Source organism: Diospyros lotus, chromosome 8 (genome assembly GCF_014633365.1).
Source record: "Diospyros lotus cultivar Yz01 chromosome 8, ASM1463336v1, whole genome shotgun sequence".
Classification (NCBI taxonomy): domain Eukaryota; kingdom Viridiplantae; phylum Streptophyta; class Magnoliopsida; order Ericales; family Ebenaceae; genus Diospyros; species Diospyros lotus.
This window is the reverse complement of record NC_068345.1, coordinates 756,956-774,405: the sequence shown is the minus strand read 5'-3', so window position 1 is coordinate 774,405 and position 17,450 is coordinate 756,956. Positions and strand designations below refer to the sequence as shown.

Below are 17,450 nucleotides of genomic sequence, written 5' to 3'. Positions count from 1 at the left end.
ATTATTTTTAATTTTATGTAATTTTATTAGGGCCGATCAATTCAGCCTGGGGATGTAGCTCAAATGGTAGAGCGCTCGCTTTGCATGCGAGAGGCACGGGGTTCGATCCCCCGCATCTCCATTTTCTTTCGTTAAAGTTTATTTTCTTTTTAAATTTCGAGCCGACCCCAAAAACGCCACCAAACGCCGCCATGTCTCCGCCGACGGCTTGCCTTATCCTCTCCGGTTCTACCCCGTTCCCGCCAAAGCCCCCCATTATTTCACCACCGCCAAAACAACCATACGGCCATCACCAGGGGCTTCATCGTTTTCGCATCAACAGCTCGCGCAGAGAAGCCACTGCTCTTTCATTGCTAGCAGCCATCGTTCCCTGCCTCCAGCATCCCGCGGCCTCAACTGCTCTGTCCATCGGGATCTGTACGGACTTCTATTCGCTCTCACTCCTTGCTTTCACTTTGAACCCTAATTTATTGATTCACATGCACCAACTCTTCGTTTTCTCAACGTGTTCTCAGCAGGACCGAAGGAGTGGCTCAGGGAGCAGAAGAAGAAGTCGTCGAAGTTTCTCTTGGCTCCCATCGACGCCTCTCGCAACAGCCTTAGCGCTGCTTATCTCTTACTAAGTCCGCTTTATCTCTCTATCATCTTTCTGTGTTTTCGTGTTTTTGTTAATTGTTAGGCATTTTTGTTGCTTGATTCGGTTGAGTTTGGACGGCGATTCGCAGCGAAAGGTGGTTCGGATTTGGGTGATAGCGACTTGGAGGAAGTTCAGAAGCTGCTGAGATCTGCTGCTAGGGATTGCGTTCCTGAGGACAGGAATTCTTTTGTCACCTTTCAAGCTAGAACGGGAGTCGAGGTTTCATGTCCTCTATCTAATTAATCTCCTTTGATATACAATCTTAGATGCATGTTACATGCTTATTTAAAATTTTATTGAAGGAAAACACCATTAAGATAGGAAACCGGCTTCCAACAAACGCTGTTTGTCAAGCTTGCAATATGATTCACTTGTGTGGTACTTGAGGCATTTTCTATTATTTGTGGTCTTTGCTAATGCTGGGTGTACGATAGAAGAGAATTTCCTTCAGTGGGATTTGAGGACTGTAAAGAGAGGAAACTTCTTACTTCGCACAAAAAAGATAACAAGAACTGTTCCAGTGCAAAAAAGAACACTTCAAATGTCACAGGGGGATTTAGGATTAGCAAAATAGAAAAAAGAGGTTGATAATGCCAGGCATACACATTCCAAATTTGGGAATACCATAGTCCATAGTGGCGCATACATTACTAACTGAGGAACGAGGAGAGGAAATGCAAATCTTATTTTCCCAATTGAAGTGTGGGCTTAAGTTATGGAATTGGCAGGTTTGCACGTTCAGGTTGATTCTGAAGAATGCGTCTTCATTGCTTGAGGATAAAGATCCCCTAAAGTTGGAAGCTGAAGTTAATCTTACTGACCTTTTAAGGTAAGTGAATGTTTATTTTTTTATTTTTTTCCCTTGCCAAGATAAGCTCAGGTTGTCAAATAGTCATTCTAACTTGTCTTCAATGCTTTCTAACATGTTGGTGTCCTTTATGCTTCCCGCCAAGTTATAGTAATGCATATTTAACCTACTCATTAGTGGGATAATGGCTACTTTCAGATCATGTTGACTTGCTTGTTGCTTAAACCAAACATTTATGAACTTAGCCTTTAGTTTGGTATTTTCCTGGATCTTCTGCAGACATCAGCATTTAATACTGTATTCATTATCATTCTTGTTACTGATTATAGCAACAGTGAACGAATTGGTTGGAGAATGAATAACTCTTCCACCATAAAAATTCTATTGATTAAGAAGATATATATACAGCAAACTACCTAAATATTCTCCTGAAAAATCTCCTATTTTCTCTCCATTTTACAGGGATAAGAACATAACTTTAGACTAATCTAATTTATATCTTGGATTTCTTTAGCTGATTCCAAGATTGCTTTTATCTTCTACTCTCCTTTATTGATTAGGATTAGAATACTTTAGCTGTGATCTCTTTGATCACTCTTGATCCTTATCCATCTAGCTCCTCTCTCTCGTCTCTTTCTTCTTCCAACACTCACCCCCAAGTTGGAGAATAGATATCCATCATTCCCAGCTTGTTTCGAAGAGCTTCAAATCCTTGTTTTTGCATAGCCTTTATTAAAATATCTACTTCTTGGTCTTCAATAGGGACATAAGTAAGCCTTATGTCTCTTTTTTCTATCTCTTCCTTCACAAAATGTCTATCAATCCTTACATACTTCATTTAGTCATACTGTATCGGATTGTTTACTTTGTTTATAGCTGATTTGTTGTCACTATAAAGCAATTTAGGAGAATCGACAGGCATAGAGAGGTCTTTCATTAACCTTTCTATCCAAATCAATTCACAAATACGCTGTGCAATAGCCTTGTATTCTGCTTTTGCACTGTTGCGAACAACCACTTGCTGCTTCTTGCTTATCCATGTGACCAAGTTCCCCCATAACTTGGTGCAATATCCTAATGTGGACATGTTGTGCTCAACAGATCAGGCCCAATCTGCATTAGCATAACACTTTATTCCTCTTTCTTTGCTTTTCTTGAACATAAGTCCTTTCTCGGATGTCCTTTTTAGATACCTTAAGATATGGTATGCAGTTTCAACATGCCTTTTTGTTGGAGAATGCATGAACTGACTGATTATACTCACAACATAGGCAATATCTGGCCTTGTGTGAGATAGGTAAATTAACTTACCTACCAAACACTGAAATCTCCTTCTGTCAACTTTACTGTTTTCATTTCCTTCTTCTTTATTCTTCCAATTAGGCTCTAGATGAGTGCTTGCAGGCTTACACCCGAACTTGCCTGTTTCTCTGAACAAATCATGGGTGTACTTCCTTTGTGATATGAAGATACCCTCTTTGCTTCTAGCAACTTCCAGATCTAGGAAATATCTCAGGTCTCCCAGTTCTTTAACTTCAAATGCCTCCCTTAGTTGATTCTTCAGATTTTCAATCTCTTGTATGTTATCACCAGTGATGATTATGTCATCCACATAGGCTATTAGAATAGTCCTTTTCCCATCAGCTCCCATCTTTGTAAAAAAAGTGTGATAAGCTTGATCTTGTTTGTATCCAAGCTGCTTTAAAGTATCAATAAATCTCTTAAACCATGCTCTAGGAGATTGCTTTAGGCCATATCAAGATTTTTTCAGCTTGCATACCAGTTATTTAAAAATCGACCTAGGCGGCCGCCTAGGCGCTAGTTGGCCCCTGGCCGTCGTGATTTTTGCCTAATCAGCCCCCGTAGGCACCAGCTTGGCTAATCGGTGCTGAGTGGTGCCTAATCGGCCACAGCGGCCGCTTAGCCCCATGAATCGCCTCGGTCGCACATTAAGTTTAGTATAAGTTGATTTAGGGTTTCTTCCCCCTTACCCATTCTCTTTCTCGTCTCACCGTCGCTGCTTGCTCTCTCTATTGCCGCCGCTACCGCCGACCGTCTCTCGTCACTTTCTCTTTCTGTCTCAGCCTCTCTTGTCACACGCCGTCACCATCTCTTGTGGACAATGAACTCGCCGCCGCCGCCGCTTACTCTCTTTAGTTGCAGTCGCCGTTAACGTTGCCATCCCTGCTTGCAAGAAGATTTCCTCTCTCTGGTTGCTCTCTCTCTCTAAGTCTCAACATTTGTTATTTAATATTTATTATTTAACTTGGTTTAATATGTGTTAATGTTCCTTTGTTATATATGCACAATATTATATATATAATATAATAATTCTATTAATATATAGGTATATCATATATGTGATCTGTTTATAACTTTATATATATATATAAATAGAGATAGATTTATATATATAGTCTCTATATATATGATTTGTTTATATATATATGTATATATATATGTATGTGTATTTGGGATAATATAAATTTTATTTAAATAATTTTTGTATGCATTGCCTAGGCGCTAGGCCCCAGCCTAGCGCCCGACTAGCGTTTAGCGCGTTTTAGAACACTGTGTCAGATCTTTGGATCTGGCTTGGAGTCTCTTCCGAAGTTTGGGAAGAGATTTGGTGGGAAGAAAGGAAATCAGAGAGAGAGAGAGAGAGAAATAAGAGAGAATAGAGATTGAATTAGGAGGGAAAGGACTTGTGGATTAATCTTCACCTCCCCATCCTCGTGAGCAGCTTCTTATTTATAAGGGTTGGTTACACTAGAGACTTCCTCTAACTACTTCTCTAGAATCTCCGAGTGGCCATGTGCCAAGTAGGCTGCTATGTGCCAAGTGGCTTATTACAGTTACACCAATCTCCCTTTATACCCGGCTACACAACTCTAATTACAGACCAACCCTTGGGTTGTGACACTCCCCACCCCTTGAAATATTTCTTATCCCCAAGAAATTAGAGAAAACTGGCCACCCTGGGATAACGCTAAAGGAGCTCCGGAAAGTATTCCCAGGTGGTATTATCCGGATGCAGGTGTGTCCATTGGACTAGAACTTGAGTGATGGGCAGGGAATCCTTGTAAATGACACGTCAATCGAGCACTGCCTTAGGCTTGATTTCCAATACCGTATCATCTTGTAGGTCGGGAATTTCCCAGCTAGTATCAGTCGTGATTCCTCTCGCTGGCTTGAGAAGAGACACATGAAAGACCGGATGTAAACCCACGCCATTAGGCAATTGCAGCTTGTATGCCACGGTTCCTATCTTAGCCAGTATCTTGAAGGGACCATAGTATTTGGGGCTAATTTTAGAGATAGGTCCCTTGTGAAATAAGTGTTGTTGGAACTGTTTTACCTTCAAATAGACTTCGTCACCCACCTCAAAGGTTATGTCCGTGCGATGGCTGTCTGCCCTCTGTTTCATCTTCTGTTGGGCCATGCTAAGGTCCCTTTTTATTATTTGTAGAGCGTCCTGCCTTGTTTGCAGGTAGTGGTCATCTGATATTTTTGCGGGAGTGTAATGTATCAATGCCGGAATTATAGGTGGAGGGTAGCCAAATAAAGCCTCAAATGGGGTCCTTTTGTGAGCTGTATATGGAAGTTGGTGTTGTACCACCATTAAGCTAGTGGTAACCAACAACTCCAACTTCTGGGTTTTGTAAAACAGAGGCATTGGAGGTATGTCTCCAAGCACTGGTTGACGCGCTCCGTCTGTCCATCGGTTTTTGAATGGTAGGCGGATAACATTTGCAGCCCTATTCCCAACCCTTGACATAGGGTCTTCCAAAATTGGCTTGTAAAAATTTTATCACGATCTGAAACCATAGCCTTCAGTACTCCATGTATTTTAAAGACTCCGTCCATAAGCTTCCTAGCCACTTCAGTAGCTGTAAATGGGTGGGCAAGGAGAAGGAAGTGACTGTACTTGGTCAATCTATCTACTACTACCAAGATGGTGCCAAACCCCTCATACTTAGGTAGGGCCTCAATGAAGTCCATAGAGATCTGTTCCCAAGCTTGGGAGGGAATCTCTAGTGGTTGTAATAGGCCTGGGTAGGGTACTTGCTCATGTTTGCATCGTTGGCAGGTGGTTCATTGCAACACATATTTAGTGGCATCCTTCTTTAGGCCTGACCAATAGAATAGTTGTCTTACCCGATGATATGTTACATTAAGCCCTGAGGCCCCCCTATGGGAAAATCATGTAGTGCTTGCAAGATCCTGCTTCGCAGTTGATCATCTTCCCCTATAACCACCTGACCTTGGTATTTTAGCAAGCCTCCTTGGAAGGAATATCCTGCCTCCCCTTGAGGGTGTACTGTCAACCTAGTTATTTTCTCCTTAATCCATGCTATGTGCTCGTAATTGTTAGTGATCTCCTACATTCAATTTGGTACCAAGGCTGAGATGACGTGGCAACTAATTGGTTCCACCTTCCTTGATAGTGGATCTGCCACTAGGTTTTCTTTGCCCTTCCGGTATTGGATGATATAGTCATACCCCATTAACTTAGTGATCCCTTTACGTTGCAATTGGTTGTGTGCCCTTTGTTGAGATAAGAACTTCAAACTTTCATGATCTGTTCTTATAATAAATCTCCTACCTTCTAGATAATACCTCTATTTGTCCATCGCCACCAACACAACCAACAATTCTTTATCATATATGTTGAGGCCTAAGTGTCGAGGTGCGAGGGTTTGGCTCAAATAGGATACGGGTCTGTCCTCTTGGCTTAGCATAGCCCCTACTCCCACATCACAAGCGTCCGTTTCTAGCACAAATTCTTTCGAAAAGTCTGGGAGGGCCAGCACCGGAGCTTGTGTCATTGCTTCCTTTAATTTCGCAAAATCCTTATTTGCTTCACTGCCCCAATGGAAGTTATCCTTTTTTTGTAGAGTTGTCAAGGGCTTACTCAATATTCCATAGCCTCTGATGAACCATCAGTAGTAACCAATGAGGCCTAGGAATCCCCTCAACTCTTTTAGTGTTTTTGGTTTAGGCCAATTCTTCATAGCTTCCACCTTCTGGGGGTTTGTACTTACTCCCTGACTAGTGATTACATAGCCTAGGTATTCTACTCCTGGCTCGGCAAAGGTGCACTTAGACTTATTCACAAATAGTTGATGGCTTTTGAGAATTTCAAATACCTTTTGGAGGTGGGTTACATGCTGGTTTAGGCTGGGGTTGTAGATTTATATGTCATCAAAAAAGACCAGCATGAACTTCCTAAGTAAGATAGGGAGCAAAAATGTGGTTCATGAGAGCTTGAAAGGTGGCAGGAGCATTAGTAAGGTCGAAGGGCATTACCAAGAACTCATATTGTCCTTGGTGGGTTCTGAAAGCTGTTTTATGGCAGTCATTTGGGTTCATTTTGATCTAGTGGTATCTGGAGGTAAGGTCTAGCTTCGAGAAGATGGATGCTCCTGTTAGTTTGTCTAGGAGATTCTCAATGATCGGAATGGGCAATTTGTTTTTGTCACGGTCTCAGCCTGACAATGAGAGTCTCTCCAATCCGGTGGGGATTTGGAAGCGATTCAGAGAAATAGAATAGAGTAATATATATATATATATATATCACAGAGAGAGAGAACAAAGAATGGAAAAGAGAGAACATAATTCAGTATTCTCATTCACTGCCTTCCATCGTGGAATGGGGCAGATATATATAGGCTGTTTGGAGGAGATATTCTCTTGTTAGAGGTGGGCGCGCACCTAGTACAATTCTTAACAAACTATATTCCTCCTACCTCCCTTACACGTGGCCCTTTTTATACTCTAATATTGCTAATATAGAAATTGCGAAGCAAGTAAATGCAGAAATTAAAAATGGAACTAAATTAAGGGCTGAATTCGTGACAACTCCCCCTCTGTTAGCTGTTTCTTGTCCCGTAAGAAATGCTAAGGAGGCTGGCGGCTCGTGGGAACTGCTTGAGAAATTCCGGAAGGTATTCCCATGTGTTGTCTTCGGATGTGCTACCATGCCATTTGACCAGTGCTTGGATGAGTGGAGCCCCATGTTTATACACTACTCTTCTGTCGACAACAACTTCTGGTTCGGTTCTTACGCTGACTTTTTTGGGGAGGGCTGGTAGTACAGGACTCGTTGGTTGAACCCCCACCAACTTCTTCAGGAGCGAAACATGGAAATCAGGGTGAATTTGTGACCTTGCAGGAAGCTTTAACCGATAGGCCACCTTCCCTACCTTGGCTTCGATAGGAAATGGTCCATAATACTTGGGGCTAAGCTTAGTGATCCTTTCTCAAGAGATTGACTTTAGGTGGTTATGCCTCAGCCTTAGATACACTTCCTTCCCCTCTTCTCACTCCTTCTCACTCCTTCTTCGGTCAGCATTCTGTTTCATTCGATTTTGGGCCAAGGCTAATTCTTGCTTCAACTGTTGTGTTATTCTCCTCTTTTGTTGTAAATAGTCTTCAATTGAAGCCACATTAGAGCCTCCTTCCACTGCTGGTAGCATGGGTGGTTTATACTCAAATAGAGCCTCAAAAGGGGACATTTTAATTGCTGAATGGTGGTTGGTATTATACCACCATTGGGCCAGGGACAACCACCTATGCCACTCCTTAGGCTGCAACAAACAATCGCATCTTAGATATGTTTCAAGGCTCTGGTTCACCCTCTCAGTTTGGCTGTCAGATTGAGGGTGATATGCAGTAGATAAATTGAATTTTGTTCCTAGAGACTTTATCAGCTCTTGCCACATCAAGCTGGTGAAAATCTTGTCCCTATCAGAGATTATGGTCTTAGGGGCCTCTCGCAATTTAATCACCCTATCTAAGAAGATCCTAGCTACATCTTGAGCTGTGTAAGGATGGGTCAACCCTATGAAATGGGCAAATTTAGTCAACCAGTCTGCCACAACTAGGATGTTGTCCTTACTTTCTGATTGGGGCAGTCCCTCCACAAAGTCCAACTCACCATTTAGAAGGGATTCTTTATGTCTAATTGATGTAATCTCCAATCCAAGTTGATTGCCAAGGATAATAATACTCGAATAGAATTAAGTTTAGCCACAGGTGAAAATATTTCTTCATAGTTAAGGTCTTGAGTTTGAGTAAAACCTTGAGCTACAAGCCTTGCTTTGTTCCTGTCAATACTCCCATCTGATTTGTATTTGATGGTGAACACCCATTTGCTGCCTACTGTATTCTTCCCATTTGATAGTCCATTATCTCCCAAGTATCATTTTTTTTCCGGTGCTTTCATCTCTTCGATGACAATTGCCTTCATTTTTCTTTCTTTAATGCTTGATAGATGTCTTTAGGAAGATCCACATCATCCAAACTGGCTATGAAGGACCTAAACTAAGGGGATAATTTTGAGTATCCCTGAAAGTTTGAGAGTTTGAGATGGGGTGTTTAGTGCATGATCTCACCCCTTTCTTTAGAGCAATAGGAATATCAAGGTCATACTCTTCATTCTTTGCTTTGTCCTCCCCCCGACTAGGAGCCTCATCATTTCTGTTAGCTCTCTTTTGGACTTATCCTTGGTTCAGATGAAATGGTTAACTAGTCACGGGGCATCCTTGAATAAACCAAAAGGAGGCTTACTTTGAACCTGATCATTCTCTTGAGTTTTGTTTTCCTCGTTCTCTCCCCCTTAATGGGTTTGATTAGAGGACATAGGTACTTGACAACTTTCAGGTGAAGGTTCAGATGGCTTCAAGATTGAGCTGGGTGTAGGTAAGTGTTGTTGCCAAAATACAACAATTAAAATTTGTGATGTGGGGTCTACTCGAGCTTGTTGTCGGGTGAGATTAGGTTGCCGTAAAAGATGTCGCCTCAAGGGAGTTTGCCGCTAGGATGCTTGCCGCAAGGATTTGCCATAAGCTCTTGCCACAAGTTCTTGCCATAAACTCTCGCAACTAGCTCTTGCCAGAAGCTCTTGTCACTAGCTGTTGCCACAAGCTTTTTGCCTTCGTCGCTAGGTCTCTCCGCAAGCTTTTTCCTTTGCCACGAGGTCTCGCCACAAGCTTTTTCCTTCGCCGCAAGGATTTGACCCCATTGATGCTCAAAAAATGGGTTAGAGGGCTCGCGGGAATCTTCTCCCGCGAAGACCCTCCGATGCCAAAATCAGTCTCGGATCCCAATGACTATTCGCGAAAATAGTAAAAGTGTATTCTAAGTGATAAGATTTACCGAAGTTGGAAGTCCTCATTAATGTCCTGTAGCTGGGTATTTATAGGGCACGATTCTCAAGGGTGCTTGGTGCTGACACGTGTCGTTTGTTGAGTGAACCATGTTCAAGGCGTGTGACTACAATCAAGTCTTTGATGCAAGGTCTTGCCACAAGACTTACCGTTAGGTTTTGCTTTTGCCATAAGGTCTCGCCGTAAGGTTTTACCTCCGCCACAAGGTCTCGCCGCAAGGTCTCGGCTTCGCCACAAGGTCTCGCCACGAGGTTTTGCCTTCGTCACAAGGTCTCGCCGCAAGGTTTTGCCTTTGCCACAAGGTCTCGCCGCAAGGTTTTACTTCCGCCACAAGATCTCGCCGCAAGGTTTTACTTCCGCCACAAGATCTCGCCGCAAGATTTTGCCTTCGCCTTAAGGTCTCGCCGCAAGGTTTCACTCCGCCATAAGATCTCGCTGTAAGGTTTCACTCTGCCATAAGATCTCGCCGCAAGGTTTTTCCTTTGCCACAAGGTCTTGTCGCAAGGTTTTACCTCCGCCACAAGATCTCGCCGCAAGGTTTTGCCTTCGCCATAAAGTCTCGCCGCAAGGTTTTGCCTTTATCACAAGGTCTCGCCGCGAGGTTTTGCCTTTGCCACAAGGTCTCGTCGCGAGGTTTTGCCTTTGCCACAAGATCTCGCCGCAAGGTTTTACCTTCGCCATAAGATCTTGCCGCAAAGTTTTGTCTTTGCCACAAGGTCTCGCCGCAAGGTTTTACCTCCGCCACAAGGTCTAGTCGCAAGATTTTGCCTTCGCCACAAGGGGGCTCGCGGCACACTTTCGCAAAGCTGCTGCCGCAAAGGGGGCTCGCGGCACATTGTCGCAAAGCCCTTGCCGCAAGTCACACTGCCGCGAGCGTTTTTATTTTTTCTTTAAAAATTCTCATTTTTTCTCAACTTATTTTCTATGGCACAACAGTAAGAGAATAGAATAATCTGGAGTGAGCACCATTGGATCCCAATGGTGTTCAGTTTCAGTAATGTTCCTTCGCTAGGAATGTATATGGAAGAATGGTTGTGTTTCAACAAATGAAACATTACAAGAGACAATGAATTTTTTTGTAATAGGATTATAGCATTTGTACTCTTGCTGAGTAGGAGAATAGCCCACGAAGATGCACTTGAGTGCCTTAGGATCCAAACACTTTAGGAGTAAGAGAGTTTAAGACTCAAGAATGATGAGGAAAAGATTCAAGAAGGACATTTAGGGGAGTCTTAAACTTTAGAACTTTTGAGTGAAGTCGGTTGATGAGATATGCAGATGTAAGTATAGCTTCTCCCCAATAGGAATTTGGGACTGAATGGGTAAACATGAGTGCCCTAGCTGTTTCAAGAAGATGGCGATTCTTTTTGTCGACTATCCCATTTTGTTGGGGGCTATAGGGACATGAGCTTTGGTGAATGATACCGTACTCTAAAGTACTGATTAAACTCATTTGAGAAGTATTCTCGACCATTATCAGTTCTTAAAACTTGAATTGATGTTTGGAAGACATTGTGCACCATTTGATGAAACCTCTTGAACACAAATGTCACTATGAATTAAATGAAAGGGTTTTGATGGAGAATACGCACGGTTAGGATGAGGGCTTCTGGTTTGCTTTGCAAGAATGCAATGTTCACAAGTAAAGTCTTTATTGCTTGAAAGAAAAGGATACAAGATTCTAAGATACTCAAAACTAGGATGTCCTAACCGTTGATGCAATAACATAATTTCTGATTCTGAAACAGCAGATAAAGAAGATTGAATAGGAAACCTAAATGCAGTAGAATGATCAAGTCTTGAGGTTTGATAGAGTCCTCCTCTCTTCTTAGCACTGCCAATCATCTTCCTTGAGGATAGTCCTAAAAAACACAATAAGATTGAAAGAATGTCACCAAACAACCCCTGTCCTTAGTTAATTTGCTTATTGATAGCAGATTACACTTTAAATCAGCTACATATAGTACTGATTTTAAAGTTAGTCCTGCTATATAAGCTGTTCCTTTCCCTTTTGCTAAGGATTTTGTTCCATCAGCCATAAAAAATAGTAATATCTTGATCACAAGGTTCATAATTGGACAGCATATGAAGAGAACCTGTCATGTTATCTGATGCTCCAGTATCTATGATCTAGCAGTCTTTAGGAAGAGTTTTGGAAATAAGAGTATTCGGCGTTACCTTGCTTTGCTAGGGATCTGAATTTTCAGTCTTAGCAACCTTAGTTTGACTCAAAAGTTGCTGAAGAGCTTCTAGTTGGTCTGCTGTTAAAGTGAAGTTTGTACTTCCTTTTCCAGCCTCCATCATATAGATGGTTTGTCCTCGGGGTTGTCCTCCCTTCCTTTGATTCATTGGTTTCTAGTTTGCTGGCTTCTCATGAATCTTCCAACAAGTTTCTCTTGTGTGGTAAGGTCTATTGCAATGATCACCATTATTTCTCCTTTTGAGACTCTCCTTTTGTAGTGATGATAGGTATTTTCCCTCGGGAAACGTTAAGGGCTGAGGTTGGGGTATAGACCTTGCTGTTTGAATACCCTGAATCTGTCAACATCACCTTTTCCTGCTTTCTTCTCGCTGTTAGAATGACCTCTCCGATGGAGAGAAAAGGCTTTGTATCGAGTAGCCTGCCCCTCACTTCATCAAGGTTTGAGTTTAGTTCATGTAAGAAGTTGAAGACTCTCTCCTTTTCCACCATCTTGTTATATTTCCTTCCATCCGCATAACACTCCCATGTAATCTCATAGAACAAATCTATCTCTTGTCACAATTCTGTTAAAGAATTATAATACTCAGTAACAAATCTTGTAGCTTGTCATGTGGTTCGAATGAGTGACCGGATCTGGAAGCATTGGGCTGTGTTTTCCATGTCAGATTATATTTCTTGGATTGCCTTCCAAATTTCACTAGCTGTCTTGTAAAATAGGTAGGTCTTTCCAATATTTGGTTCCATAGAATTCCCTAACCAAACCATAACAATGGCATTCTCGGCCTCCCATATGCATGCCATATGTAGTTGATTCAGTGCTCGGTTTGGAGACTGCACCAGTTAGGCATCCTATCTTTCCCTTACCTTTAACAACGAGTAAAACTGATTGGGACCATTCTCTGTAATTGGTTCCATTCAGTTTGTGTTGTGTGATCTGGAGAAAGTGACTTTCCATGGTAGTTGGAACAACTGGAGCAGCTGGAATTGAAGTATCCTTCATTGAAGGAGGATTAGAGGTAGAAGTCTCACTGGCTGCTTGTTTTTCAGCCATATCGTGGACTTTAAGACTCCTCTATGCAACAAGAAACCAAAAACAAATGCCACAAGAACTTGGCTCTGATATCATGAACAAATCGGTTGGAGAATGAATTAACTCTTCCACCGTAGAAATTCTATTGATTAAGAAGATATATATACAGCAAACTACCTAAATATTCTCCTGAAAAATCTCCTTTTTCTCTCCTATTTTACAGGGATAAGAACATAACTTTAGACTAATCTAATTTACAGATTTGGATTAGTATATAATATATCTTGTATTTCTTTAGCTGATTCCAAGATTGCTTTTATCTTCTACTCTCCTTTATTGATTAGGATTAGAATACTTTAGCTGTGATCTCTTTTATCACTCTTGATCCTTATCCATCTAGCTCCTCTCTCTCGTCTCTTTCTTCTTCCAACAAACAGTTATACATCAACCTAGTTCATTGTTTTAACTATGTAGATTCTGATTCTTTTTTGACACAAAATTATATAAAATGCGTTTGAGTGATGAAATACGTTTTAAATATATGTGTTTATATTGATTTAAAGTTTGAATCTCCTAATTGATTGTTTTCATATATGAATAGACTTCTTTTCCTCCACAATTGCAGGTCCTTTGCCTCTCTCAATTCCATGGCAAATGAAACTGATATTCAATTGCCTTCCAGTAGGTGCGTCTATTCTGTTTAAATTGGGAAGTTGATGGTGGTTTGTATTCCTGAAATAATTTCATACGAGTGTACCTCAGAAATTCTCTTCATTGCTCTTAAATTATTACTAATTCTTATGTTTGTTATCATAGAATATGCCAACTTGCCAAAATCTGGACCCGTAACTAGAACTTTGGAATGTCTCTGAAAATATTACACGTATTGGTTCTAAATTACACTGATAACCTTAGACCACTGAGATGTCTCTGAAGTTGTAAAACCCCTTAGCATCAGCAGTGCCTGTTCGGAACTTTCTGAGTGCTATTATTGCCTTTTCATTTGCATGTGCGTTTGTACCACTAATTATTAGGGTCTGTCTACCCTTATTAAGATCTGCATTTCAGAATGTTGTTATCGACATATTACTATTTTTAACAGTGATTTTGTTGTACGGGAGACTTCTAAGATCTGCATTTTCAAGTTGAATTCTGTAAAAGTCGGTCTTTTTTGGGCAGAAGCTTAATTCTAATAATAACTTTCTCTAGTGTTCTGTGTACTATTTCCGAATATCTAGTTTGTTTCTTTTGTTTGCTGCAGGCAGAAGGTGGCAGATGCACTAATGGCTACAATAACTTTCCTGAACAAATTCGAGCAGGGTGTCAAGGATTGCCTGGAAATTTGATTCTCTCAATCCTGCAGACTTTATGTACTGCTTTTCATCTCTTCTTGAAGTTTTTCAAAAGCTGCTTCTTGCTATGGGGATGAAGACATTGACTGTTAAAAGTATACTGCTTAGCCCCTCCCCTTTCAGATTATGTGGTTTCAAACTTATTTTGTTTGATGGAACTTCTTTCTTTTGTTAGTGAAGTCAATTCTGTGCAAAGGTATAGCATCTGCATTATCTTGATTATATTTTAATGAAATCAGTCTTCATCTTCACTTACTGTCTCTCATGGTTACCTCTATTTAAGTGACGTCCAAAAATTTGCTTGGGTCTGCTCATTTTATCCCATTTCTGGAATATTTGCTCTGTGCTAGACAGTAGCATAAGTACAAGCCCCTCTCCTACTCTGTGCCTCTATATTACATTTCTGGTAGAATATGAATCCTGCTAGATTTTCATTTTATTGTTCCTCTTATAAGAAATGAGTTTTCTGTAGGGTGATTGCTTCATGATATGCTATTGGGAAATGAGTTTTACCTAGAAATATTTCTATTCACATGGATATATATTTGTGCATTAAATAAATGGAAAATGAAGCTGTCTTAAGTAGATTTGTTAATGCATGGGGTTATATATGTATATGTATATATATTTGTGGAACTCATTTTGATTCTCTATATAACTTGTTGGATAGGTTTTGCAGAAAAAGAAAATTTGGTTTATTGGATTACTTAATTCAAAGCTATTTCCAATTGTTTGCATCCTTGCTTATAAACTATGGTTTTTATAGTTTGTCTGTATTATTTGTTCTACAATCTAATATTTTATAAAGTTTAGTGATTGCTTGAATTTAAACTCTGCCTTGTGGATTGAGTAATCCCCGTGGAACTTAAATGAGATTAAGGCTTGTGATTATTGTTTATGATTTCTTTGAATTTGATTATTATTTTGGCTTCTACTACCGCTCTCCCCTGGTGAGGGGTAATTCAAAGCTGATCCAAACATTAATACTTGGATTCCAGCAATTTCTGTGCTTCTGCTGTTATGCTTCAATTCTTTGAATGATAATATTATAATCTCTAACATTTTCTCGTTTTTCCTGTTTGGAGAGAAGTGGCTTAGAAAATTGTTGGTTACATAAGTTAATAGATGATATATGAGGAAAATTTTGCCTGCAGCAGCTGTAATGTGTTTATATTAAAAGCACATCTGTCGCCTTCTTCAGAAGTTCTGCAAAGCTATTGTAGTTTATCTGACATGTTGTAGAGTAAACTAGCAGGTTTTACTATTTTATGGTAGCAATTGGTATTTGTACAGGTGACAGATGTGTACAACTCTGTTGTCTGCAGAGCAACCTTACAATATGTTAGCAAGTTACATTAGGCAATGCTGAAGCTTGGTGGCAATTCTCCAGGTGGAGGATGTGTACAATTACTCTTGTCTGCAGAGGAACTTACACATCTTTGAATTGTTTAGCAATATAGAGGTAAAGCCAAGTCATGCTAGATTATTCCTGAATATTTTTCTTATTAAACCCCCTTTTAAGGTTACTCTGTATTCTTTCAACCGTGCTTTGTGGCCATGATGTGTTACAAATTTGATTCTGATCATTTTGATATAATCAACTGTGTTATTTATTTTAGATCCCTTTCTATTTAGTGGCCCCTTGGTCTGACATTCCCTCATCTGTTCCAAGGCATATCAACTGTGTTATTTATTTTAGATCCCTTTCTCTTTAGTGGCCCCTTGGTTTGACATTCCCTCATCTGTTCCAAGATGCCAGTGCCTGTATTTGTGTAATGTACAAGGATTGGCAGGTTTTTGAAGTCTAATTTATACACCTGTTTATTCTGCTCGTACAAAAAGTTATTTTAGTTAGAGATGGAGTGAAAATCCTTGCGTGTTGAGTGGGTCTGTCACAAGCTATCCCGTGGTCTGACCTCTAGCTGTGTCATCATCAACTGCCCCTTATCCTGACCAAGTTAGGATTGGTGGCATGACATTCATAGATTTTTAAAAGTCGCATTGACAATATAAATTCATGCAAAAGAATAATGTGGCAAAATTTTGTGCTAGATGCCCTTCCTAACTCAGCCCTTTATTGAGGGAATGACTGACCTCTAGTTATGTATTGGAAGAAATCTCCCATCACATTTGAAAATGTAGCCGTAAACTAACCAAGCTGTTCACTAATATGTTCTCATTTCAGACTTTTCAGTTCGTTATGTAAACCACTGACCTTGAACTCTATTTTTGATCATGTCTGCTGAACAAGCTAGCTTTGTCGAGCTCTACCGCCATGTTTGTGAACATACATCATCTGATTCATCTCAAGCTTTAATCCCACTAGGTGGGGTTAACAACTAGAACTCTAGCTCCCCAATTATCTCTCTCCATGGCCATATTTTTGAAAATATATAATTATATGTATACTGCAGATCTATGATACCTCTCATATAGAAACACAATACAAATTAAGCTGCATAATGTGAGAACTATGTGTTGGGCTTTTCCCATCTTCGTGAAAGCCCTCCATGTTATAGATTCTTGCACCAGAGCTTGAGATCACTCAAGGCCATACAAGTTAAAGCTACCTTATAGTTCTTGTTACCTTCAATTTGATTCTATATAATTGCAAATGAAACGAGCTATTAAAGAACAGTCTGGACTTGGCTCACCAATTAAAAGGCTAGCTTGTGTTTGCCCGATTAACAATTGAACTGAGCACAAACTTAAATTTTGGGCTTTAAAACCACTTAGGTCTTGGTTCAGCTCAGTCCATTTGCTTTCCAATATAGCCATTTTTTTTCTATTTTTTTTTAATATGCCAGGGGGTGGGGGGAAGCATGTTTTTCTCCATCTCTTCAAGAAAAAACAGAAAGTTTTTGTTCATGACATGCTTTACCAGATTACAGTTTATAATTGGAATAAACAATAATGGAAAAGTATCCTCACTCACAAACGATTTTTTAGTAATGCTGCCAGACAGTGTCTACTAAATTCAAAATATCTTGTAGTTTATATTTCTGACTTTCTTGGAGAATCATGTAATACTGATTTAGTATTTTGTTCAATTTAATTTGTATTCTGGAGGCAACACCACCAAAGAATGATGTCGACATCCAAACTATAATTCTTAACACCAATATTTTTTGGTTTTATTGACCAAGTGCAATCTGTATTACTGAGGCAACACTAACAAAGAATGATGCCTACATCTAATCTATAATTGAGTTAGACGTATAATATATAGACTTGTGGAGAGTTGGCTCT

General features: G+C 40.2%; 1 protein-coding gene and 1 non-coding gene across 5 annotated transcripts; both read left to right on the top strand.

The window, feature by feature from the left end:
- The first annotated feature begins 48 nt into the window (after window positions 1-48).
- Window positions 49-121, top strand: TRNAA-UGC (transfer RNA alanine (anticodon UGC)). The gene has a single exon. It is a non-coding gene; the product is annotated as a tRNA-Ala (tRNA).
- On the top strand, window positions 113-15,819 carry LOC127807970 (uncharacterized). 4 transcript variants are annotated; one of them, XM_052346239.1, is made up of 7 exons: window positions 113-417; window positions 516-623; window positions 726-856; window positions 1,366-1,466; window positions 13,475-13,534; window positions 14,111-14,219; window positions 15,527-15,819. In XM_052346239.1, the coding sequence occupies exons 1-6, from the start codon at window positions 192-194 to the stop codon at window positions 14,193-14,195; spliced, it is 711 nt and encodes a 236-aa protein (XP_052202199.1). In that variant the 5' UTR covers window positions 113-191; the 3' UTR covers window positions 14,196-14,219; window positions 15,527-15,819. The 4 variants fall into 4 exon arrangements, 2 of the variants coding, with proteins under 2 accessions (XP_052202199.1, XP_052202198.1); XM_052346238.1 differs by having other exon boundaries at window positions 15,495-15,819; XR_008024837.1 differs by having other exon boundaries at window positions 114-417; window positions 14,111-14,296.
- The last annotated feature ends 1,631 nt before the right edge of the window (window positions 15,820-17,450 follow it).